General features: G+C 42.5%; 1 protein-coding gene across 1 annotated transcript in view; it reads left to right on the forward strand.

Annotated features, from left to right (window-relative positions):
- Window positions 1-25,473, forward strand: part of BCAR3 (BCAR3 adaptor protein, NSP family member) — a 121,613-nt gene that overhangs the window by 18,606 nt on the left and 77,534 nt on the right. The window contains exon 3 of the mRNA XM_005542694.4: window positions 21,696-21,735. Coding sequence (XP_005542751.3) covers window positions 21,696-21,735 — 40 coding nt within the window. The remainder of the gene's footprint in view (window positions 1-21,695; window positions 21,736-25,473) is intronic.

The raw sequence follows: 25,473 nt of genomic DNA on the forward strand, positions 1-25,473 counted from the left end.
AAAAGAAGATTGTGAAAAATGCAAAGGGTAACAAAAGGGCTTTCAGAAGTTATGTTTGGAACAATAAGACCAAAGAGAGGGGATTGTGAGAGAAACCAAACTGCTGAGCTTCTGTTCGGCTTGCATTTTTTTCCATCAAGAAATGACTTCTCTGATTGGAAAGGGTAGGACAAATGTGAAGCAAGAATTGCTGGCCTGGAGTAGATGAGGCCATGACAAGAGGCTCTAATGCCACCAGATAAGGTGAAGCCCCAAAGGCCAAGAAGACTGAGGGAGTGTGAGACTGAGATCATCAAATCATGTGATGTTGGAGGAATAATGGAGTAGCAAAGAACTATAGGAAGGATGCAGGTGGATACATAGTTTAATTTTTAAAAAATTATTTAGAGAGAGAAAATTAAGCTACAAAATGATAAGCTTGACAATGATCTTAGGAAATATTCTGTTATAAAGTAGATTATCAAGACAATGATTTTTGAATACTTTGTAAAGGAAGCAGTCACCATTAGTAGCTATCAGGGCTTTGCTAAAAGCCAGTCATTCCAGATTAACTTTAGTTCCTGGGATTACTTGGTTGGAAGCGTAGAAGAATGTTAAGAAGGCATGCATGCAAATCAGTCACTGGTGCTTTCCGTGGGGTGAGGGAGATTCAGGCTAAATGATAATACAGGAAGCATGCTGGAGGCTGTGTCCCCGGTTTTCATCATTTAAAAACATCATCTAGACAATAATGTTGGCATACAGATCACATACGTGAATGATAAATCTAGGGGAATTGTTAATATTTCAGAACAACAGAAATGAGATTTTTTTTGAAAAAAGAGATCTTGGTATTTCAAAACAACAAACCAAATCTAGTTGAATACAACTTGAGAGGGAGAAAGAAAGACTAGCACGAGAGTCCAAAACCATTCATTACAAGTGAAAGTATGGGGTTTGGCTAAACAGCCACACACGAAAAATATTTCAAGATCTGGAGAACTGCAGCCTCAGAATGAGTCAGCAGCATGCTGTGACTCTCAAAGAAGCTCCTGTGATTTTCAGGAGCATTAACTAAAGTTAATATTCTGACCATCGGAGTTGGTCACACATGGCTGCCCAGATCATACCTGGTGAATTGTTTTTAACTCTAGACATCAGAAATAGGAGGTGAATCCACCCTTGACTGCAGAGCAGTGAGCTTCTGTTTAGACCTCTCCTGCTTTGAAGCACTTCTATTGCTTTAATCATGAAGTATCCCTAACATTCTTCTGTATTCGTGAAAAGGAATTTCTCGCATCATGTGTTAACCCTGGGTGCAGAATATAAAATGAGTGTCAGCCTTAATCCTGCTAACTGCTAGTAAAGCATACTTTAACAAATAAGATGAATGCGCATGTTGTAAGATGTGGAAGAGCGAATCTTTTCTCTTTTATTTTGCAAGGGGATGAAACAAAAATATTTAAGCGCACATCTAGAAGTGGTATAGTTCTCTGTTTAAAGCTACGTTGGGGCTGGGCAACGGGGCTCATGCCTGTAATCCCAACACTTTGGGAGGCCAAGGCGGGTGCATCACCTGAGGTCAGGAGTTCGAGACTAGCCTGACCAACATGGTGAAACCCCGTCTCTATTAAATACAAAAAAACTTAGCCAGGTGTGGCGATGCATGCCTGTAATCCCAGCTACTTGGGAGACTGAGACAGAAGAATCTCTGGAACCTGGGAAGCAGAGGTTGCAGGGAGCCAAGATTGCACCATTGCAATCCAGCCTGGTGCAACAGAGAGAAGCTTAGTCTCAAAAAACAACCAAAAAAAAAAAAAAAAAAACTACATTGGGCCTGGTGTGGTGACTCACCCCTGTAATCCCAGCATTTTGGGAGGCCAAGGCAGGCAGATCACTTGAGGTCAGGAGTTCGAGACCAGCCTGGTCAACATGGTGAAACCCCGTCTCTACTAAAAATACACAAATTTGTAGGCTGGGTGCGGTGGCTCATGCCTGTAATCCCAGCACTTTGGGAGGCTGAGGTGGGTGGATCACCTGAGGTTGGGAGTTCAAGACCAACCTGACCAACATGGAGAAACCCCGTCTCTACTAAAAATACAAAATTCGCCGGGCGTGGTGGCACATGCCTGTAATCCCAGCTACTCCGGAGGCTGAGGCAGGAGAATCACTTGAACCCAGGAGGCAGAGGTTGTGGTGAGCTGAGATCGTGCCATTGTACTCCAGCTTGGGCAACGAGCGAAACTCTGTGTCAAAAAAAAAGAAATTAGCCAGGCATGGTGGCAGGTGCCTGTAATCCCAGCTACTTGGGAGGCTGAGGCAGGAGAATTGCTTGAACCCAGGAGGTGGAGGTTGTGGTGAGCTGAGATTGCGCCATTGCACTCCAACCTGGGCAACAAGAGCGAAACTGTCTCAAAAAAATAAAAAAAGAAAAAGAAATTAGCCAAGCATGGTGGTGGGCGCCTATAATCCCAGCTACTTAGGAGGCTGAGGCAGGAGAATTGCTTGAACCTGAGTAGTGGAGATTGCAGTCAGCTGAGATCACGCCATTGCACTCTGGGTTGGGCGACACTGCGAGACTCGATATCCAACAAACAAGCAAATAAATAAGCAAGCTAGCTACATTGCTTTTAAATTTAGCAAAGGCTATATGCACAATATTCCCCTGCTTGCAGTGAGAAAGCAACTCTTTATTGGGACCTTAATATGATTCCCAACATCAGTAAATAACCTGTTAATCTGAGTACACACTAGCTGATATTTTTCCAAAAATGTCATTTCTGCACTCACCAGGCCAGTCCCATTTTAAGCCTCTTTGTTTTCTCTTTTTCCCAGTAAACAGATAGAAATGGCCCTATGGTAAACTCTGTTCTCTTGGTTATCTCCCTGATTAAGTTTCTCCCTGGTATTTTAAACATGTTCAGAGAGATTCATTTTCAACAAGAGCAGCCAGCCTCTCACAGTATCACTTTGAAAACATCTGGTCTCAGTGGGGCTGGGGAGTCGGGCGCTGCTCTGGCAGCAGTGATGTTCTGTTGCTGAGGGAGTTCTGTCTGAGGCCATCACAGTTCAGTTGCCCGCCTGTGGCTAAATTATCTCCTTAATGAGGGGGCCTGTCAATCCAAGAACAACATTTCTCTCTTGTTCCCTCTCTCCTTCCAATGTTTTCTTCCCTTAGTGAACTCACAGAGTGTGATGGGAGGAAGGTCTAGGTCTTCTGCATATTAGAAAACACACACACACACACACACACGTTCATTTATTCAAACCAACATACAGGGAGCAACTGCACGGGAAGTACAAAGGTGAATGCAGTATAGTCCCTGTTCTCAGTGAGCTCATAGTCCAGTGAGTGAGGTAGACAGGAATACACATGGTATATCGAATTGTAATTGTTTGTCATCACAAAGTTTTATAATTCACAGGAAAGGAGCACTGAGGAGATGTCACTGATTATATGAGCTGTGTGTCTGGGTGGGGGTGGGAACACATGGTCAGAGAAGCCAGGAATGAATGGCAAGAAGATGGGGGCTCCAGGCCTGTTGATACAGGTAATTCCAAGTAGTTAAATTTGCTGGAGTGTAAGGAGCAAGGTGAGGAGATTAGGCTGGTGGGTTGGGCAAGACCTCAGAACCGTGATTGTCATCTTAAAAAATATAAAATGAGAATACAAGACTGTCCCATGTATTAACCTTATCTAATAGAACATTATTATCTAATAGAACATTATTATATATTATATATAACTATATATATAATTCTATTATAGTAGAAGGAATATTGTCCAGTAGATGCAAAATCTTCATAGACTTAAAGCCTGTTGCTGGCCGGACATGGTGGCTCATGCCTATAATCTCAGTGTTTTGGGAGACTGAGCAGGGAGGATTGCTTGAGCCCAGGGGTTTGAGAACAGACTGGACGACATAGGAAGACCCCATCTCTACAAAAAAATAAAAACTGAAAAATTAGTCGGGCATGGTGGTGTGCGACTGTAGTCTCAGCTACTCAGGAGGCTGAGTCAGGAGGATTGATTGAGCCCGGGAGGTCGAGGCTGCAGTGAACCAATGTTGCACCACTGCCGTCCAGCCTGGGCAATAGCAAAGCTGTGTCTCAACAACAACAAAAAACCTGTTGCTATCTCTCTTCCCCCTATCCCTTCATTCCCTCTTCTCCCCAGCTAAGATTTTGAGATGTTGCTGAAGCTTCATGCTGGAGAGCAAGGGATGAAGCCTCTGGATTCCAAGGCCATATACACATGCAAATGAGCAGAAGCCCCCAGGTTGCCTGTGGAGGGCACACTGTCTCCCAGTTGTTTAGTTCACCTTTCCTGATTGTGTGACATACCCTGGTGCATGGGTTGGTGAAATGATAGACTAGTGGATTCCAAGGCTGAGGTGTTTGTTCCTCATGGGCGGCACTGCCTCTGGTAAACAGAGAGGTTCAGCCTACTGGCTACACTCATCTTAAATCTTGTTGTGTTACACTGTAATTAAGTGTTCTAGGAATGAGTTCATTCAGGATGAATAAACACCAGCAAAGCAAGAACTCCATCCCAGACATGTAAGCCTTCTTGTCCCTGCCCTCAGTAAGTTTTAAATCTAAGGTTTTTGCATAGTGCTTTTATATCCAAGAAACTTGCTCAACTTTCTTTTTTGTTTTTGAGACAGGGTCTTACTCTGTCGCCCAGGCTAGAGTGCAGTGGTACCATCTCGGCTCACTGCAACCTCCACCTCCCGGGTTCAAACAATTCTCCCACCTCAGCCTCCAGAGTAGCTGAGACTATAGGAGTGTGCCACCATGCCCAGCTAATTTTTGTTTTTTTTGTTTTTTTTTTGTAGAGATAGGGTCTCACCATGTTGCCCAGACTGGTCTTGAACTCTGCTCAACTCTCTTATAAGCTCTGCATAGATTCTTTGTGTGTTCTATGAAGACAGTCATCATTTGTGACTCATTACTGTTTTGAATCATTACAACCAGTTTTGTTCTTTCTTTTCCAGTCCTGATACCTTTTATTTCTTTTACTTTATTTAACTGTACTGGCTAAGACCTCCAGGACAATGTTGAAAAGAAGCAGTAACGGACTGGGCGCAGTGGCTCACACCTGTAATCCCAGCACTTTGGGAGGCCGAGATGGGCGGATCACGAGGTCAGGAGATCAAGACCATCTTGGCCAACGTGGTGAAACCCTGTCTCTACTAAAAATACAAAAATTAGCTGGGTGTGGTGGTGGGTGCCTGTAATCCCAGCTACTCGGGAGGCTGAGCCAGGAGAATGGCTTGAACCCGGGAGGCGGAGGATACAGTGAGCCAAGATTGCACCACTGCACTCCAGCCTGGTGATAGAGGAAGACTGTGTGTCCAAAAAAAAAAAAAAAAAGGCAGTAACAGTGGACATCCTGTCTTGTTTCTGATTGATTGATTTTAGTGATGCTTCTAATACTTAGCCATCTAGAATGACACTTGCTGAGGTTTTTGGCAGATACCCTTTTCAGGTTGAAGAAATTCTCTTGTATATCCAGTTCATTAAGCTTTTTTAATCCCAAAGATTATGAAAAGATGAGGATTTTTTTTTCTTTTTCTTTTCTTTTTTTTTTTTTTGTGGACCATACATCAGACTTAAAGGATTTTTTTAATGCTTTTTTTCGTCAATTCAATTTTCAAAATTATTTTTCTCTTTTAATCTGTGAATGCGGTGAATTGTATTAACAGGTTTTCTCATGTTAAACTGACTGTATATGCCTGGAATAAACTTTATTTGATTATGATATATTTTTTATACATTCTTGGATTTGGTTTGTCAATACTTTTTTAGGATTTGTTCATACCTACTCGTGTGATATTAGCCTATGCATTTCTTTTACTGACTTTGTCTGTTTTGGGTATCAAAGTTATAATGCCCTCTTTTTCAAGTCTCTGGAAGAGTTCATATAATTTTCAAGTAACAAATAATTCCAAAGTTTGGAAGAATTTGCTATATAGTAAAACTATATAGGCCTGGTATTTTCTTTGTGGGAAGATATTGAACTACTTTTTCAGGTTTTTTTAAATGGTTATGGGACTATTTTGATTTTCTGTTTCTTTTTTTTTTGAGATGGAGTTTCGCTCTTGTTGCTCTGGCTGGAATTCAGTGGCGCGATCTCAGCTCACTGCAACCTCTGCCTCCCTAGTTCAAGCAATTCTCCTACCTCACCCTCCCAAGTAACTGGGATTACAGGTGCCTGCCACTACACCCGGCTAATTTTTTCTTGTATTTTCAGTAGAGACAGAGTTTCACCACGTTGGCCAGGCTGGTCTCAGGTGATCCACCCGTCTTGGCCTCCCAAAGTGATGGGATTATAGTTGTGAACCACCCAGCCTGGCAAATTTTCTGCTTCTGAGTCTGTTTTGGTATCATCTCTTCCAGGAACTAATAGAGTGAGAACTTTATTACCCTCTTCTGCCAGGGGATTAATCTGTTCATGAGACATCTGCCCCCATGACCCAGACACCTTCTATTAGGCCCCACCCACAACATTGGGGATCAAATTTCAACATGAGATTTGGAGGGGACAAACATCCAAACTCTGGCGCCATCCTAATGGGTGTGAGGTGATAGTTTGCCTTTTTTAACTCCACAAATTAGACATCTGTCTTACTTTATACTATCAGTGCTGATTTTGAGTTACCTGCCTGTTTACCAGTTTCTTCATGCATTGTCCATTTTTAGATCTTAGGCTTTCCTTTTGGCATCCTTTTCCTTCTTCCTGAAGGGCATTCTCTGTTTTCATTGGTCTAGGATTCTGTGTATTCACCCTTGTTGTTAATAGTTTTGCTGGGTACAAAACTTTAAGTGCCTCAGTTTCTCTTTTGGCCAATGAAAATCTGCCATCAGTCTAATTGTTATTGTGCTTTCTTTGCTCTGTGACTGCTTTTGAGATCTTTTCATTGTCTTTGGCGGTCTTTAGTTTTATTGCAATGTGTCTAGGTGAAGATTTACCATTTCTCATCATTATTTAAAATTTGACTATTGCTTTTTCTTTTCAATTTTCTCCTTCTGGAGCTCTGGTTAAATGTACTTGGGGCTTTTCATCCTCCGTCATTGTCCCTTTCATACTTTCCATTGCCTTTTCTCGCTGTGCTATGTTCTGTGTGATTACTTTATGTCTTTAATTCATAAGTACTTTCTTTAGTCATATCTAATTTATTATTTAACCTAGCCATTGGGTTTTATATTTTTATTGATTATAGTTTTTTATTTCTAGAAATTATAGTACGTTCTTTTTATATTTTCCTGTTTATTGAGACCACTTATGATTTTATCTTTTTTTAAAAAATGTACCATGCATCGTTATTTTATAGCCTGTATCTAATATTCCAATATCTGAAGTCTTTTTTTTTTTTTTTTTTTTTTTGAGACAGTGTCTCACTCTGTCACCCAGGCTAAAGTACAGTGCACAATCATAGCTCACTGCAGTCTCAACCTCCTGGGTTTAAACGATCATCCTGCTGCAGCCTCCTGAATAGCTAGGACTACAGGCATGTACCACCACACCCAGCTAATTTTTTAATCTTTTGCAGAGACAGGGTCTCCCTGTGTTGAGCCTCCTGCCTCGGCCTCTCAAAGTGGTAGGATTACAGGTGTGAGCCTCTGCACCCAGTCTCTAATATCTAAAGTCTTTGGGGGTCTCAGTCTATTAATTATTTCTGCTGACTTTCATTCTTTGGGGCTTCTTTCCCAGTGTGTATGGTTGTTTCTGAAAGGGAATTTACATTTAACCAAATTTGTGGATAACCTGAGTAGCATTCTGTTGAGCAAGTTTTCATCCAAAAAAGATTTGCATTGTTTCGTTACTAGTGGGCACTGCCAACCCAGACACTTTGATTCCTCTATTTTGGATTTATCTGAAAGCAGGTAATATGAATTTGAATTCCCAGCCAACATAAAGACTTGACCCATGGTTATGGATTCTTAGGAGAAAAATTATTGCCATTATTTTTTCCCATTAGCATTTGTGTAGAGACAACAGGTTTCCTTTTTGGTTCCCTTTGCTAGAGCATGTTTTGTTTTTAGCCCATTTCTTTCTCCTTTGGGGTGGGGGTAGCCCATTTTGATGGTTCTGCTGTTATGCAGGGCTTCAGGGCCCAGAGTGCATCCTCCCTGCTTTCCCCCTTGCCCTTCTTTTGTCGTTTATGTTTTGTATGGATTTGTTCTGTTTCTGTATCTGTTTTGTATATGCATGTGTATTTCTTGGGAATTTCCCTTTCTTGGACTTCGGCGACATGTTTGAAAATATATTTGTAATTTAACTATCATTTAGTTTTCAGAAGGCCTGGTTTACCATATTGAGCAAATGAAAGTCTCATAGTAAAAATTTCAAATTTTCTGAGGCCTTAATTGGATTGTATAGATACAATAAAAGGTTGACTATTTGTGGTTTATTTTGTATTTGTCCATTCCTACCCTTATTTATTAATTGAATACTATGTAACAAGTACTGTTCTAAGGACTCCCTATACATTGGTAAGACTGAAGTATCCCCTACCCTCATGGAGCTTACAGTCCAGTGGAAAAGACAAACAAGCAATGACTACCTGCTGGGCAGGGTGATGGAGAAATGCAAAGGTTATATACAATTGGGCATTCTTAACTAGTGTCTGCACAGCTCCCTTGTTTTGTTTGTCTCTGCTTTTCCTTCATGGATTAAATATTTTTGTTGGTCCGAAGGGATCCCTTAAATGTTTGTCATGTTTCGTTGTACTTTTTGGGAAAGATTTATGTGTCCATAATTTGAAGGATGTGAAAGACTCTCCTAAAAGAGCTGATTTACCAGTTGAGAGGGAAGGAGAGCTTATTTGCTATTTAGTAGTTGCTTGGCAGCAGTCATATGTGCACTGTGCACTGATAGCCACAGAAATAAGTAGTAATGAAGAGAAGTCTTATTTTTTCAGATCCCAGTGGTCTTAAAAGTTAGTATAGTGTAGTGCGTGGAGGCAAAGGTATTTGCCAATTCGTTGTTAACAAATGGATTGAGTGCCTGCCATGTGCCAGGTACAATCAACTTAGTACCCTTGGAAAGAATTCTGTGAGTGTCCTTACCTCTCTCTTCCGTTTCACTCACCAAAGCCAGTCATTTATCAAGATCTGTCTATTCTTGGAAAAATTTCTTACATCTGTACACCATCTCCCCACCTCCCACACTCTAGTTCAAGTCTCGTCATCATCTCTCATCCAGATGATGCCAACATCCTCTTCTTTGGGCTTTCTGAGTCTATCTTGCCCTCCAGCTAATCTCATTTCCATGCTGTTGCAGGGGGACTTTTCAAAAACAGAAATCTCTGGTTATTTTCCAGCTTAAGATCCTTCAATAAATCCCATTGCTATCATGATAAAGTCTAAGCATGTTTGTGTGGCATCCAAGCCCCTTGTGACCTGGCCCTGCCTCCTCTCCAGCCTCAGCTCCCAGCCCCTTACTGTTCCTGCTGCTGTCCCGAACCCTGCGCTTAGGTTTACTGTTCTCTTACTCAAGAATCCAGCAAATGCTCACTGAGCAACTGCCATGTGCAAAGCACTGGGGGTACCAAGGTGAGTAAACTGGACAAAGCCCCACCCTTGGAGGGTTGTATTCCAGGGGAAAGATAGACCCTGAGCAAACAGACATTTACTATAATATCAGGTATGATGGAAAAAATAAAGCCAGATTATCAGATAGAGGGGAGTGGTGGGGCAAATCTAAATAGGCTAGATAAGGAAGGTCTCTCGGAGGAGGTGGTGTGTGAACAGAGACCTGAATGGTGGGAGGGAGCGAGCCCCTGAGTATCTGGGGATGAATATTCTGGGCAAGAGAGTAGTCAGTACCAAGGCACTGAAGCAGAGGCAGGCTTGGCATGTCTGAGCAACAGGAAGAAAAAGTCAGTGTGTGGCTGAGATGGAAGAGTAGAATAGACAATGAGCACGTTCATTTTCTTTTACTGTGTGACAAAAACTTGGCAACTTCATACCCATTCATTACCTCGCGGTTTCTGTAGTCCAGAAGTCTGGCGTAGCTCAGCTGAGGTCTCAGTTCAGGGTGTCCCACTCAGGATGTCAGCTCTAGGGAAGAATCTGCTCCCACACTCATTCAGGTTACTGACAATTCAGTTCCTTGCGGTTGTAGGACTGAAGTCTCTGTTTCCTGGCTGTTGGTGGTGAGGGCAGCTCCCCTCTCCTGGAGACCACTTGCAGTTCTGTGCCATAGGCCTTCTCCCAGGCCCTCTCATAACACTGCACCAGCAGCAGGATCCCTCACCTCAGATCCCCTCACACTTCGTGTCAGGCCCACCTAGTCGATCACCGTCTCATAACGTCAACTGACTTCAACCCTTAATTCCATCTACAAAATCCCTGTGCAGCAGCACTAATCTAAACACCAGACTGATTTTTGACTGAGTAGCTAGGTGATAGGAATTTTGGGGGCTGTCTTAGGAATTCTGCCTGCCACCAACTAGTTGGACTGGTGGCTGGGGTCACGCCAACCAAGCTGGTAGGGCATGGTGAGGACTTGAGGGTTTTGTTCTGATGAGGTGGGAACAGCCTGAGTAAGGACCATCATGGCACTGGATGGAGAGCAAATTGTGGAGCTGGCAAGACACAGAAGGTATTGCAGGTGTCCAGCAGGAGATGATGGTGACCTGCGCTCAGGTGGCACGAACTCCTGAACAGCTTGCAGTCCCCCAAATGTACCGTGTTGCCTTGTGTCCCTATATCTTTGCACATGCTTCTCCTGTTGCCTGGAGCATTTCTTATCACCACCTACCCCATGTGGGGCTTCTTCACCGAAACAAGTCCCCACCCCACTGAGTGCTCCAAACCTAGCTCAGATGCTGCTGGGAGGCCCCTCCACGGTGTTTCCCAGCCACTGGCACCCTCTCGCCAACCTGAGCTGTGTTGTGTCTGTTAAGCTGTCTTCCGCCCTGGCCTGTAACCTCTCTGGAGTCAGGGGCTTTGTCTTTGGTTCCTGTGTTTCCATTTTCTAGCCTTGTGCATGGCATATTGTAGATGCTTGATGATGTTTGTGGGCTGAATACAAGAACTATGGAAGATGACTGGGTGTGAAGTAGACATGTTACGACTGTTGGAAAGCTCACCCTGTAGAAGGAAAGAGCATATATAAAAAAATATACAATACAGTGAACGGGAATACAGATACCATGCCATGTGCACAGAGGAGGTGTGCCACCTCTGCAGATGGCTAGTGTGCGTGGAGCTTAAACAGAGCCCTTATCCTACTCAGTCTGCAGTAGTTGGTGCTAGCTTTTCACATTCCTCCATTGCATGAAATATTGATAGTATTGCAAACAATTCCATTTTGTTATATCTAAAAACATTTGGCAATACTCTTAGCCATTAATTTATTCTGTAATTAAAGAAGTAAACAGTCATTCATTTAAAACATTCTCTAACTTAAGACTGACACGTAACCTTCCTTCCCTATCCGTATTTCAACTACTCGGAAAAGAAGGTCTGTACTAGTGAAATTTTGCTTAAGAGTAGGACCTCTTAATTCAAAATAGCGAATGCTTGTAGAACAAGTGTCCTTTTAAGAGGGATGGAGGAAATTGTCAATCTGGTTACTAATGAGAAACAAACTAAAATAGTAAGAATATCATTTCTGTGACTCAACTAAACATTTCCAAAGTTTGAACTTTAAAAAGTGGGATGCTGGAAAGAATGATTTAACCAGAGTAGACACAGTGATGTTATTTAAAACTTCATAAGCTTAAAAGCAAAATAATGAGGGAGTCCAGTTTCACCCTGCTGGCTTCCCTGTTGGCCATTCACAGTGGGGCAGCGTGCCTGCTGCCAGGAGGGGCCAAGGTGCCTGCCAGACCCTCTGTTGCAAGTAGAGATGTACCCACCATGGAATCACAGGGTGAGGACTCATAATTGGCATAAGCAAAAAAAAAAAATTATATTAAAAAAAAACCTTTTCATTTATATTGCCAAGTTTCTCTGTTTGTTTTCTAGTGATCTGTCTTGCAGAATAGAAATCTGTGGTGCAAGAACTGTTTGCATACAGTCTTGTGTAGATAATTGGATATTCTATTTCCAATTAGATTCTCAGACTATAGGGCCAACTGTGATGTTTTCTAGCTCCCTGGAAAGGGCGTCTGGGTGTGGAGAATGTCTTCTCTCTGGTTAGCTGCGATTGGGTGGCTGGCTGGGAAAGAAGGAGACACAGCATTTCTGCTTTTAAATATAATTTTAATTTGGTTCAGATTTTTTAAAGCTTTTGGATTTGTAAGGCATTAACTTGGTTTTATGATACTGTCCTTATATTCCTTCCCTTGCTTCTCTAAAAAGGGTAAGGAGAATAAGCAGATCCAGGATCCCTTGGAGCCCTGAAACTAGAATCTGAGAACACTTGAACTCCTGTTTGCTTTCAGAACAAAATGTACAAGGCCCCCTTAGCAGAGGCCTTGCTGGGTTCACCTGGGGGCAGCACTAAGAGGGAACTTCAGTCTTATTCTTTTCTCTGCTCTCAAGGTGTTTTAGATGAAGAAAAGCAGAATAATTTCATGGGAAGTGCCAAATACCCCCTCAGAAGTTCTCTGGGTAGTTTGCCTGACTTTTTTTTGGCCTCGCTGCCAGAGAGCACCGCTGGTTTGTCTGTGCATGGCCGCATGGGCTAACATGTTGACATGGGGGACCCAGTGCAGATGCTTCCACAGACCTGTTGAGATCAGTGCTGACGCGGGCTTGGGAGCCATCCTAAATGTGATGCCACTTCTCTTGGCTTCCCTTTTATAAAAGGGGGAGGGGGAGGAGGTAGGGATAAGGCCAGAGTAGGAGAGTTACCTGGCAACTTCTCTGTGCCTTTTTGTAGCCTCAGTGTTGAATGGTCAACTGCACATCTAATCGACTTCTTTAACCATTTCTCCTGAGAGCCTCTAACTTGCTGGCACTGTACCAGGACATACAGTGTAATGTGGTCCACATCTTGTTCAAACCTCAGACTCCTCTTCCTAGCCGAGTCCTCTCTGTTTTGTGCTCTGTAAGTTGAGGATAGTACCACTTTCTTCACAGGATTATAAAAATTAAATCTTCTAATGTATGTAAATCACTAGCACAAAGTAAGTGCTCAATAAATGTTTTGTTTTTAAAAGACAGATACAGTCTCTGCTCTCACATGTGAACTTTTTCCAACAGTCTGGACAGAGGGCCATCCAGCTTCCCATCCGCCAGATGACCATGGACCTTCACACCCATCTTGGAAGGCAGTTCATCCCATTTTCAGATGGTGTAGTTGTTGGAAAGTACTTCCTTAAGTGAGGTGAAAATCTTCCTCCCCGTAGGTCCCTCTGGCTGCACCTAAACTAAGTATTTGCTCCTTCTTCCATGAAGAAGTCCTCAGCTGTTACTGACAAGCAGTCTGTGTCTGCCTTCTCCCCAAGCCCACTCTCACCCGGGCTAAATGTTCCTCTTCCTTTTGGTTCTTCCCATGTTATGTGGCTTCCGTATCTTCTCTCTCTACCTGGTTGCTGGTTTTCTGGACCTGTCCTGGGGAGTCAGTGTTCTATTTATTCCTGTTTTATTTACTTTCAGCATAGAAGTGAATATTCCAGATGTGCTCTGACAAATGGCTCCTACGTCTTTTCATTCTGGTTTTTAATCTGTCAACATAGCCTAACATCCCACTGGCATCTTTGATAACAGTATCCTGCTATTTCACAATTAAACTTGGTCAATCAGATTTCACATCTTTCCCATCTTCTACTCGCACAGGTGGAATTTTTAAATTAGAAGTTCAAATTGTATTCCTGTTCTATTTCATCGGGTTAGATTTTGCCCATCACCTAATTTTTTTCGGGGAGGGGAAGACTTTATTAATGTGATTTAATACATAGATCACACTTATAACACTTAATATATGCCCACATATTACTTACAAATGCCAGGTGCTGTTTTAAGTATTTTGATAAATTTCACCTTTGCTCTGTCTGCACAACTATCCTATGATACAAGTACTATTATTCCCATTTTGTAGATGACAAAACTGAGGTGTAGAGAGGCTGTGGTCACATGGTGAACTGTGTTGAGATTCACACAGTAGTAAGTGATAGAGGCAGTATTTGAACCCAGGTAGTCTGGCTTTATAGCCTGTGTTCATTATAACTCAGCTAGAGTGACTGTTACATGAACTAGCCCTTCTGGTTTTCTTTTTTGAGACAGAGTCTTGCTCTGTTGCCCAGGTTGGTGTACAGTGGCATAATTTCGGCTCACTGCAACCTCTGCCTCCTGGGCTCAAGTCATTCTCCTGCTTCAGGCTCCCGAATAGCTGGGATTTCAGGTGCTTGCCACCATGCCCAGCTAATTTTTGTATTTTTAGTAGAGACAAAGTTTCACCATGTTGCCCAGGCTGGCCTCAAACTTGTGACCTGTAGTGATCTGCCTGCCTCGGCCTCCAAAGTGTTGGGATTACACGCGTGAGCCACCGCACCCTCCCAGGCTTCTTCTTCTTCTTTTTTTTTTCCCCCTTGATTCATGAATTTCATCACTGTGCTATCCAAGCTCTCATTTAAGGTATCATAGCAGTATGGATGGAATGGGGGCTTGGATGGAACACTTCTGTCCACTTATACGGATCTTTCTAGATAATCAGTGGTTTGTTGGGCTTTTTTTTGGTGGCGGGTAGAGTGGGTAGGGTGCTGGCTGCTGAGTTCAAACAAATCTACCTTATGGAATACTAAATAACTTGGGGTCTTATAAATTATTTGGTCATAGCAGTGTCACGACTTCCTCAACTTCCTTGTTGAACTCCAGATATGATTTAATTATAGCATTTGTTAGACCTGCTGTTCTCTTCATCATATCACAAAAGGCAATATAGTCAGATTTGTGATTATAATGCTTTTTTTTAGGTGCTCAACAAGTCATTCTGGTTAAATTTTGGCTAGGACCTGCTGTTTTTACCAGATTTATTTGTAAAACCCTTTTCCTTTTGTCTTTTTTTTTTTCCAGCTACATAATTTTTATTTTTATTTATTTATTTCCTTTCACCTTTTGAAAGCTGAAACATTCTTTTTTCCCTTTCTCTAGAGAGGCATGTGAAAACTCACCATACTTCCTAAGCTAGTTCTCTAGCTTAGTCAGTGAGAGCAGTCAGTCTCACTGGGGAAGTTAGGTCCAAGCAGGGGGAATGACAGCTAATGACATAGGGCAGCATGCAGGAGTGGTGCAGACCAGGGAGGCTGCAGCCAGGAGCCAGGCTGAGGGAAGACACCTCAGGGAGGGCTTCCTGGAGGAGTTTGGACCAAGACCCACTGGCTGGGAGAGGCAGTCTTGGCTGGAGTGATGGCAGGCCTCAGAGAGAAGAGGAAAATGAGGCTCCTGAGGTAACTTGGGGTTTCCAAATATCTGGTCCTCAGTTTTGCTATCAGGACATTGAAGTACCATAATGAATTAGGAAGGTTTAATCACAAGTAGGAGGAAATCTAAGCAAGCACTGACTGGTGATAGTTAATGTTAGAGATTGTAGGAGAGAGAACTGGGAAGACAAACCTCAAACCTCTTTAGCCAGTTAACGGACAATTGTCTATTTTATTCTTTCTTTTTCTTAATTATCCTAATCTCATTCATTTAAGACCTTAGTTTTTAAAGAGTCTCCTTTTCGGTCTGTATTTCAGTCAAACCTCATTAAAGACCATCCCTTTTCATTTTTAATGTGCAATTTCCATTTACCAAGAGTAGCTTTTGGAGAGAGATCAAGATCAAACCATTTACCTCTATACATAGCACCTCTCTCCTCCATCCCATTATGCCTGTCACTAAAGCAGAGCTAAAACCCTCACCTCGTAAGCCTTGCTTTTATTGCAGACATTTCAAGGGAATGGCTTTGGATGGTTTTAATAAAATTTTCCCTAATTTGAGTCATTCATCCAATACTGTGTCGTGTTTGAAAGACCCATGTTACTTTTCTCATGTAGAGATAGTCCACTGGCACCCAAATATTTCAGAATTTTAAGTGGAAAATTTTGAAAAGATGGGCCCAGGTGCGGTGGCTCACACCCGTAATCCCAGCACTTTGGGAGGCCAAGGTGGGCAGATCAGTTGAGGTCAGGAGTTCGAGACCAGCCTGGCCAACATAGTGAAATCCCCGTCTCTACTACAAATACAAAAATTAACCAGGTGTGGTGGTGCATGCCTGTGATCCCAGCTACTCAGGAGGTTAAGTCAGGAGAATCACTCGAACCCGGGAGGCAGAGATTGCAGTGAGTCAAGATCATGCCATTGTACTCCAGCCTGGGTGACAAGAACGAGACTCAAAAAAAAAAAAAGTATTTTAAGAAAACTATACACAGGAACTTTATCATACTGCTGGTCTCCAATGCAATTGTTTGGGGCTACCTTGTAAGTGAGAGCACTTCAAATCTCCTTTGGTACTTTAGTTACTAAGTTATAACCAAGAGCAGCAAAGTGAGGGTCTCTTTGGAATCAGATGTCCTTCTATTTAGAAGAAGTGTTTTCTCTAGAGTATCACTGTCCAGTAGAACTTTTTGCAATGTTGGAAATACTCTGTAATTGGGTCATGCTAGCTGCTAGCCACTGGTGTAACTGAGGAGCTGATTTGTAAATTTTATTTGGCTTTAATTTAAATAAAGCTTGTTTAAACATCTTAAATTTTATAATTCTGTTAACCTGTATGTTTTTATGTTCTGGCCTCAGGAACCCCCAGACCGTCTTACCTTTTGGTGAAAAGGGTTTGGGTTCCCAGCAAGGAACCCAAGCAAAAATTAAGAAGTGTCTCTAAGACAGCAAATTTGATTAGGCTTCTTAAACAGTCCTGTGATTCTGTGGGAGGGGCACCCAAGTTCAGAACAAAAATTCACCACACAAGAATCTTTCTTATAAAATTACTTTCCTTTTTACCTTTTTTACCAAAAATACTTCTTTGTATCTTTAACTTTCTTTTCATCTCTTATTTACCTTGTTTTAGACATAGCCCAATGAGGTTTGAGTTAGACAAAGATATTTTACCTTTAATAAGAACATTAAAAAAAAAAGTTTTCCTGTAATTCTTAAATCAGAAATTACCCAGATACTTAATATCAAATAACCCCAGATCCTAAATTATGACAGATTTGTTTGTAAGCATTTATTCCATTACATTTACCTGATGAATGTATGAATGTAATAGTTTACCTAGACTATTAACAAAAACTGTGATAGCTAATAAAGTTATTTTCCTAGTAACTATTTTTATAGCTGTGAATTTCAGGTATTTACTTAAGTAATAAAACTTATGCTTAATTTTAAGGGTATTTATACCAATAACTCAGGATTTAGTTATTTTCATTAAGCCAACAATATTTCATAGGTATACACAAGCAAAGATTATTCTGTCTTGGGCTGGGTTTTATAGTTGATAATCCTCATGGCAAATTTTATAGTATTCTGCAGGGATAAACATTGCTAGTATTTTACCAATAATTTTTTTTTTTTTTTTTTTGAGATGGAGTTTTGTTCTTGTTGCCCAGGCTGTAGTGCAATGGCGCCATCTCAGCTCGCCGCAACCTCTGCCTCCCAGGTTCAAGTGATTCTCCTGCCTCACCCTCCCTAGTAGCTGGGATTACAGGCATGCGCCACCATGCCAGGCTAATTTTGTATTTTTAGTAGAGACGGGGTTTCTCCATGTTGGTCAGGCTGGTCTCAAACTCCCAACCTCAGGTGATCCACATGCCCCGGCCTCCCAAAGTGCTGGGATTACAGGCATGAGCCACCATGCCCAGCCTACCAATAATTTTAAAGCCACCTAATTTATTAAAGCTTTTACTTAAGTCATGGGTATCTGGGTAATTTCCAATTTAAGAATCACAGGAAAACATTTTCTTTTTAATGTTCTTATTAAAGGTGAAATATCTTTGTCTAATTCAAACCTTGTAGGGTTATGTCTAAAAGCATTTGACTAGTCTTTTAAATATCTGGTTAAGGGCTTTTACGTATTTTTTAAGCCAATTAATTAGAGTGCTTTATGTATTTTTAGTAGTGAAACATTGTTTACACAATGTATAAATACATAGAGGTATTTAGGCATGCTGATAGAAATACATTTTATAGATTCATAAAGACTTTTTCCTTTTTTCTAGCTTAGATTCAAAATTCTTGATAACATGTTGCATCACTCTAGGCAGTTTTTAGCTAAATAGTCCTAAATCTGCATATTAAAGGAAACAACTCAGGTGAAGATCCGATAGCAAAATTTACATGATGAGCTATAGGGAGAAAAAGTTTGGTGTGCTAGAGGGCAATTAAAATGAATTTAGCTGCCAATTAAACATATATATTATAAAATTATATATTTATATTTAATGTGTGTATCACATATAATACGCATATCATAAAATGCATGTATAATTTACAATGGCCTTTTAAATATACATAGATACATGTATACACACATATACAAACAGAGATCCTGTAGCTTTACTTTAGTGCTTTAGCCTTGAAATAAGTATAAATTCGCTGGCTTGCAAAAAACAAAACAAAACAAAACAAAAAAAAACAGTTAGATCCAAACAGTGGTTTAAAGTAACAGCAGATTTAAAGTAGGCAGAAAGGAAAATAGAAAAAGAGAATTTAGGGACTCTATAGTTTGCAGGTCGACCTTAGGGTTCCTTTTCCTTAATGTAAATGTGTACAAAGACCATATTACTTCTATTTTACATAAACTCTGGCAAGTTCAGGTGCCATAAAACCTATGGAGTACTCGAAAGGGGATCATTCTCCTTATTTTTAGAGTATTTCTTTCCCACGTGTTTTGTTTTGTTTTGTTTTTTCTTGAAAGGAGGAACTGAGTTCTGGCCTAGGGATTTGTGTGGTGGATGGATACGTGTCCTGGACGAGCCGTTTGTAAAATGAATTTGTACTGAGGATTTCCCTGCAGGGTTGCTGCACGTTGTGGGGGATCCACCCCCTAGACACTCCCACGAGGCCCCCAGTCACCCATGGGCGCCTTTTGGCTGGGAGGAGCAAATGCCCTTTCTCTTCAAAGCTGAAAAAACTGTCTCTCATTTACCTATGAAAACAACAGTTCAGTTTCTTATACAAATGTGCACAGCCAAGCCAAATTGAGATTAATTCTGAGAGAAAAAGCAATAGAGGAGACCCTTTAGAATGCACCTTTGAACTAGAATTAGGATCTTACACGATTTCCTAGGAGAAAAATCAGCTCAAGAATAAATTAAGGACCATCCACCAAAACGGGAGGTCCGGAGCTCAGGTGGACTTACCAGTTCCACCAGAGGAGAAGCTCAAACTGGGTGAGGCTTCAGTGGGCCCGGGCTGGTACCTTAGCTCCAGTTTCCGGCAATTCCTTCAGGGTCCTGAGTCTTCTCTGAGGCCCCACGTGTTTGGGCATCAAATTATTGTCAATGGAAAGAGTCAAACTGTAAAATATTTGAAGAGATTTATCCTGAGCCAAATATGAGTGACCATGGCCTGTGACACAGCCCTCAGGAGATCTTGAAAGAATGTGCCCCTGGTGGTTGGGGTACACCTTGATTTTATACATTTTAGGGAGGCATGAGCCATCCATCAATCAAATACATTTAATAAATACATTGGTTTGGTCCAGAAAGGCGGGACAACTCAAAGCAGGGGCTTCCAGGCTGTAGGTGAATTTAAACATTTTCTGGTTGACAATTGGTTGAGTTTGTCTAAAGACCGGGGATTGATAGAAAGGAAATGTTCAGGTTAAGATAAAAGATTGTGGAGACCAAGGTTCCTTTGAAGTCTTATAGTGGCTGTCCTTAGAGACAACAGATGACAAATGTTTCCTATTCCAATCTTTAAAAGGTGCTAGACTTTTAGTTAATCTCTTTAGGATTGGGAGGGCCTGGAAGAAAAAGATCTAGCTATGTTAATGGAGATTCTTTACAGATAAAAATTTTCCGCCATAAAGGACAACTTTGCAGCGCCATTTCAAGATATCAAAGAAACATATTTCAGAGTAAAATATTTTGACTTTCTTCTTTGTCACATGTTTTGCCAGAGTCAGATTGGAAAGTAAGACACGATATGTAGGGTTAAATAAAACCCATCTGATGAGAATTTATGGTTTGTAGGGCATGACTCTCCAGACCCCTTAGATAGGAATTCGGGCAAGATAAAAAAAATCAGAGCTTAGTCCTCAGTATGTATCCAAGATATACAACATGATGCTATGGAATACATGTACTCTTTAAAAGGTGACTATAGTTGAAGCAAATTAATATATTCATCATCTCACATAGTTATCCACTCTTTTGTTTTTGTGGCAAGATCAATTGAAATCTACTCAGCATGAAACCCATGTACAGTATAATTGTATTACCTGTAGTCCTCATGTTGTCCATTAGAGCTCTAGGCTTGTTCATCCTACATATCTGCTGCTTTTTATCCTTTGACCTACATCTCCCCATTTCCTCTCCCTTCTGGCCCCATCACCATAACCGCTGTTTTATTCTCTCTCTGTATATTTGACTTTTTTAAAATTTTTCTTTTTTTTCTTTCTTTTTTTTTTTTTTGAGACAGAGTCTTGCTCTGTCGCCCAGGCTGGAGTGCGGTGGCGTGATCTTGGCTCACTGCAACCTCCGCCTCCTGGGTTCAAGCAATTCTCCTGTCTCAGCCTCCCAAGTAGCTGGGACTATAGGCGCCCACCACCACGCCCGGCTAATTTTTTTTTTTTTTTTTGTATTTTTAGTATAGACAGGGTTTCACCATGTTGGTCATGCTTGTCTCCAACTCCTGACCTCAAGTGATCCACCCGCCTTGGCCCCCCAAAAGGCTGGGATTACAAGCATGAGCCACCACACCTGGCCTCTTTTTTTTTTTTGAGACAGAGTTTCACTCTTGTTAGCCGGGCTGGAGTGCAATGGTGTGATCTTGGCTCACCGCAACCTCTGCCTCCTGGGTTCAAAGGATTCTCCTGCCTCAGCCTCCCTAGTAGCTGGGATTACAGGCATGTGTCACCACACCCGGCTAATTTTGTATTTTTAGTAGAGATGGAATTTCTCCATGCTGGTCAGGCTGGTCTCGAACTCCCCACTCGAACTGCCTTGATCAGCCCGCCTTGGCCTCCCAAAGTGCTGGGATTACAGGCATGAGCCACTACACCTGGCCTATATGGGGGAATAAAAACACTGGGCACACAGAACAGTAGGATGAATTGCTGAGGTTTTCACCAGGAGTGGGTGGGTAACAGCCAGCAATGAGAAGAGAAGGCTCCGTTCCCTCCATCACCCAGGCACTGGGCAACCTGGGGCAGCCCCTCCACCCGCCTAAGCCTCTCTTTTCTTATTGTCAATGTGGGCACGACACAGTTACTGGTGGGGATATTTTGGGGATTAACCCAGACACCACCAGTGACCGAAAGTGCCATACGTTCCCATACCCAGTCCTGCCTGCCTCCCACCTCTGCCACCCCCTGAGCTCTTTGCTTCAGACTTTCACTTTCTATGCTCAAGTAAATCTAGAATTACCACATATAAATACTCTAACATTCTGGGGCCTGAATTTCACAGGGAGGCCTGTGGGAGCTTCTAGACTGAGGTCACGATGGTGTCATCCACCCCACCACACACACCTTGTCGTGAATACTGTCTGGGAGATGGGGCCCAGCTTAGTAACTTAATGAATAGGGTGAAATAATGTTGGACATATTATACTCAATGTAAGAATGCATCGTTCCCAACCATTCTTATATTTATATTTTCTCTTTTCAGGGATCCACATCTTCTGGACCCAACTCTGGAATATGTGAAGGTAGGAAATCAGTATTAAACATGTAGCCGTGACCCTGGGTAGTAGATTTTCCATTTGGATCACAAAGTTGCTAAATAATGCTGCAGCCTGGTTTGTGTAAAAAGCTGGTTAGACTCGCCAAAACAACGGGAGGAAATTTGACTCCCTTAGGCCTTTGGTAAATTTTGTAGGGGTCTCATGTCATCCTATTACAGGTACCCTTATCTGGCCTTAGAGCCAGATATGTTTTAAAATTCAGAGTTTTTTTTTTTTCCCCAGAAAGGTAATATGGTACGTATAGTAATACCCCCAGAGAGGTTTGGGGTCAGCACTCCGTAATCACACTCATTATTTTCACAGTGACATGTAAGAATATTCACACTAAGAGGGATAAATAGATGACAAATTATTTTATGTAGTTCAGGTTACATTTTGTCACCAAATGAGTTTGCTGCCAAGTGAGGTTTTTTTTATGTTTGTGGATTTTTTGGATTTTGGAATGTAGAGTTTTTTGGATTTTGGAATGTAGATGAGGAATTGTGGACCCATATTTACCTTCAGTGGAGGACCGAAGGCTCCCTGAGATTTTGTGAGCCATCTTTTCCATTCCAAGAGCCACCCTCTTGTTCAGGGCTAATCTGGGGTCAAGTAGTAATATTAGGTACTTAGTTACTTTCCAGCAGGACTGGCAGTCGAGGCTTCTAAATATTCAACCCTTCTAAATAATGTATTTCTTCTGAGCAGGAAGAAAAGATGCTTTTCACTTCTTCCCTCTGCCTCCTCATTTTCCGGTGTTGCTGTTTGCTTTATTTTCTTTTATTTTTGAAACTGTATTCTGGCACCTCCTACAGAAGAAAGAAGTCTGATTCTCACATTTGGTTTCTTGGATTTATGACAACATAGTTATTTTTTGGGAGAAATCGTGGCAAGAATTAGAGTTTAGAATCAGGAGCCTCATTCCACCTTCACTATCCCAAGGGCAGCATCCTAGTTTCAGAGTGTGTAGGCCTATCTCTTGTGTGAGTACCCATGCCTTCCCCAGAGTCTTGCCATTTCCTCCCTCTTTAAAAGACCAGAGGATAGACGGAAGAGGAGGAAGCTCCAGTAGAACCACTTGGCCACTTGGGGCGGTGGAAGTTTGTTGGAATAGAGGTGGATATTCTTTTTTCCCACCTCTTATCCCTGAATGACAACTGAGCTGTGTTTTCATGGGAGAAAATGTGTAATCCTAAACCTGCAGGGCCACCGCACCAGAATCTGGCCAGAGCTTTATAAATAGTGTATCTGTGTCCCTCCCAGATGCATCACATGTTTTGTGCAGGTTATGCATTGCAAAGTATTAGAGGATGCTATTTGCATAGACTGTGATTTTTTTTTTTTTTTTTTTTTTGAGACGGAGTCTCGCTCTGTCACCCAGGCTGGAGTGCAGTGGCCGGATCTCAGCTCACTGCAAGCTCCGCCTCCCGGGTTCACGCCATTCTCCTGCCTCAGCCTCCGGAGTAGCTGGGACTACAGGCGCCCGCCACCTCGCCCGGCTAGTTTTTTTGTATTTTTTAGTAGAGACGGGGTTTCACCGGGTTAGCCAGGATGGTCTCGATCTCCTGACCTCGTGATCCGCCCGTCTCGGCCTCCCAAAGTGCTGGGATTACAGGCGTGAGCCACCGCGCCCGGCAGAAAAATGCACTTTAGAATTCTGCAGTGTGTAACAACAGCCCTTTAAAAATCACTCCATGCCATGTTTCAGAAATTGGCTGTCTCCTACCATGGGCCAGTCTGGCTGTGCTCAGCAAGTATTCTGCCTTCTTCTTACTCCAATACCTCAGTCTTTTCTTTTACAAAAGTCCAAACCCCTTTTAAGATAATTTGGTGGTGCATTCTCAAGCTAAATATAGAGGATTTTGGAATGGCCTGTTTAGGTATTATCCAAGCTATTGCATCTCATTTGTGAGTATCAATCATTGTGAGTTGAGTGGTATTGACAAAGAAGAGATTTTGGAGTTGTCAGTGGCTTCTGTTTATCTGGGCTCTCTTTGCCTTCTCCTGGCAGTGACATGTGATGGAACTGCTCTTTGAGGTTCAGAGGTTCCTTTTCAAGAACATGTTGAGGTATTCCGAAGGGTACCCTTTCCTCCTAACTTGATCTGAATCTAGTCAGAGCCTTATAAATGATGTGTCTCTATCCTTCCTAAATGTATCACTTTTTTTTCTTTTTCACTTCACCTTGGCTTAGAGGGATGGTTTGGGAATGTGTTGGGCCAATGTGGGGTATTTTCATTTGCCTCTATGGACACTAAGGCTCTGAAAGCACGTCCATAGCGGTCTCTGATGTAAAGGTCCAAGAGGACCAAGGGACCCATCTTCTTGGCTTGGGTCTGATGTAGGACTTCTCACACTTAGTTGCCCTGTGGAGCCAGGCTGACTAGTGCCAGGAAGGCCTCATAAGTTGATGCCAGCTGGTGCCTCATGGCTGGAGATAAATCAAGGGAGGTGAGAGAGTTGCAGATAAACTGAGGTGCAGTTTGACCCCCTTAACTTCTTGTCTACAATCCCCTTGTGCACTTACTGCCTCTTGAGCTTAGAGAAAAATAGTTCTATGTGAATTATGTTGTCTCATAAAGACCCCTTCCAGTGGGTTCAGATTCATTGGTCAAAAAAACAAGCATCACGAAGCCAAATTGTAGGATCCATTTTGACCCCAGAATGGGGAGAGTCTTATCGTATCCTGAGTCTCATCCGGGCAGGGGAAGCACCCAGTTGTGGCCAACAGATAGCAGTCCAAATACTGGCAGGAGCTCCAGCCCCAGGTCTCCCTCCCTCCCTGTGTCTTTAAATGCTGCTCCCTTGCTGGGCCCTGTGGCTCACACCTGTAATCCCAGCACTTTGGGAGGCCAAGGCGGGCGGATCACCCGAGGTCAGGAATTCGAGACCAGCCTGGCCAATATGGTGAAACCCCGTCTCTACCAAAAAGACAAAAATTAGCCGGGTGTGGTGGCAGGCATCTGTAATCCTAGCTACGCGGGAGGCTGAGGCAGGAGAACCCAGGAGGCGGAGATTGCAGTGAGCTGAGATTGCACCATTGCATTCCAGCCTGGGCGACAAGAGTGAGACTCCATCTCAAAAAAAAGAAAAAAAAATGCTGCTCCCCTCCCCATCAGAGATTTTCCAGCCATCTTCCCTTGGTTTTTTCAGTGCCCAGATAGAAGAGAGAGGTCTGGGATAGAAGAGAGAGGTCTGGGACTGCCTCCTGCCTCCTCGGGTCTGGGAGAGACAAGGTATTGAGGCTGACCCTCGTAGCTGGTGGAGCGAGGGGACTGCAGTGTCATGGCAGGAGAGAGCTGGGTGGAGAAAGAATCCAGCGTTCAGCTCTGGCAGTTTGTAGGTGTGTCCTTCTAGCACCGCGCACCGTTTGTGTTGCAGTACATTCATGCCGGGTGAAAGGGGACCAGTTTCTCGGTTGCTTAGCTACCGGTCGTTCATCCCAAGTGGAATGGAGGAAAATATGCATGGCTGGGAAGCCCCAGGGCTGTTTGGCAGCTCTTTTACCTTGTCCAGCAGGCTGGCCTCCTGCTGGGACTTCTGACAGCACCAAGACCCCAAAGGCTCAATTTGATATTTGGATGTGAGAGGAAAATAAATTGCAGATCCAAAGTAGCCCAGGGATTTGGGGATCTCATTCCTCACTGTTTCTGTCTCTTTAATTCCGGCATTTAAAGGAGAGAATTTTTCTTTTCTTTTATTTTCTTTCCCCGTTTTTCTTAG

This window comes from Macaca fascicularis, chromosome 1, assembly GCF_037993035.2.
Source record: "Macaca fascicularis isolate 582-1 chromosome 1, T2T-MFA8v1.1".
Lineage (NCBI taxonomy): Eukaryota > Metazoa > Chordata > Mammalia > Primates > Cercopithecidae > Macaca > Macaca fascicularis.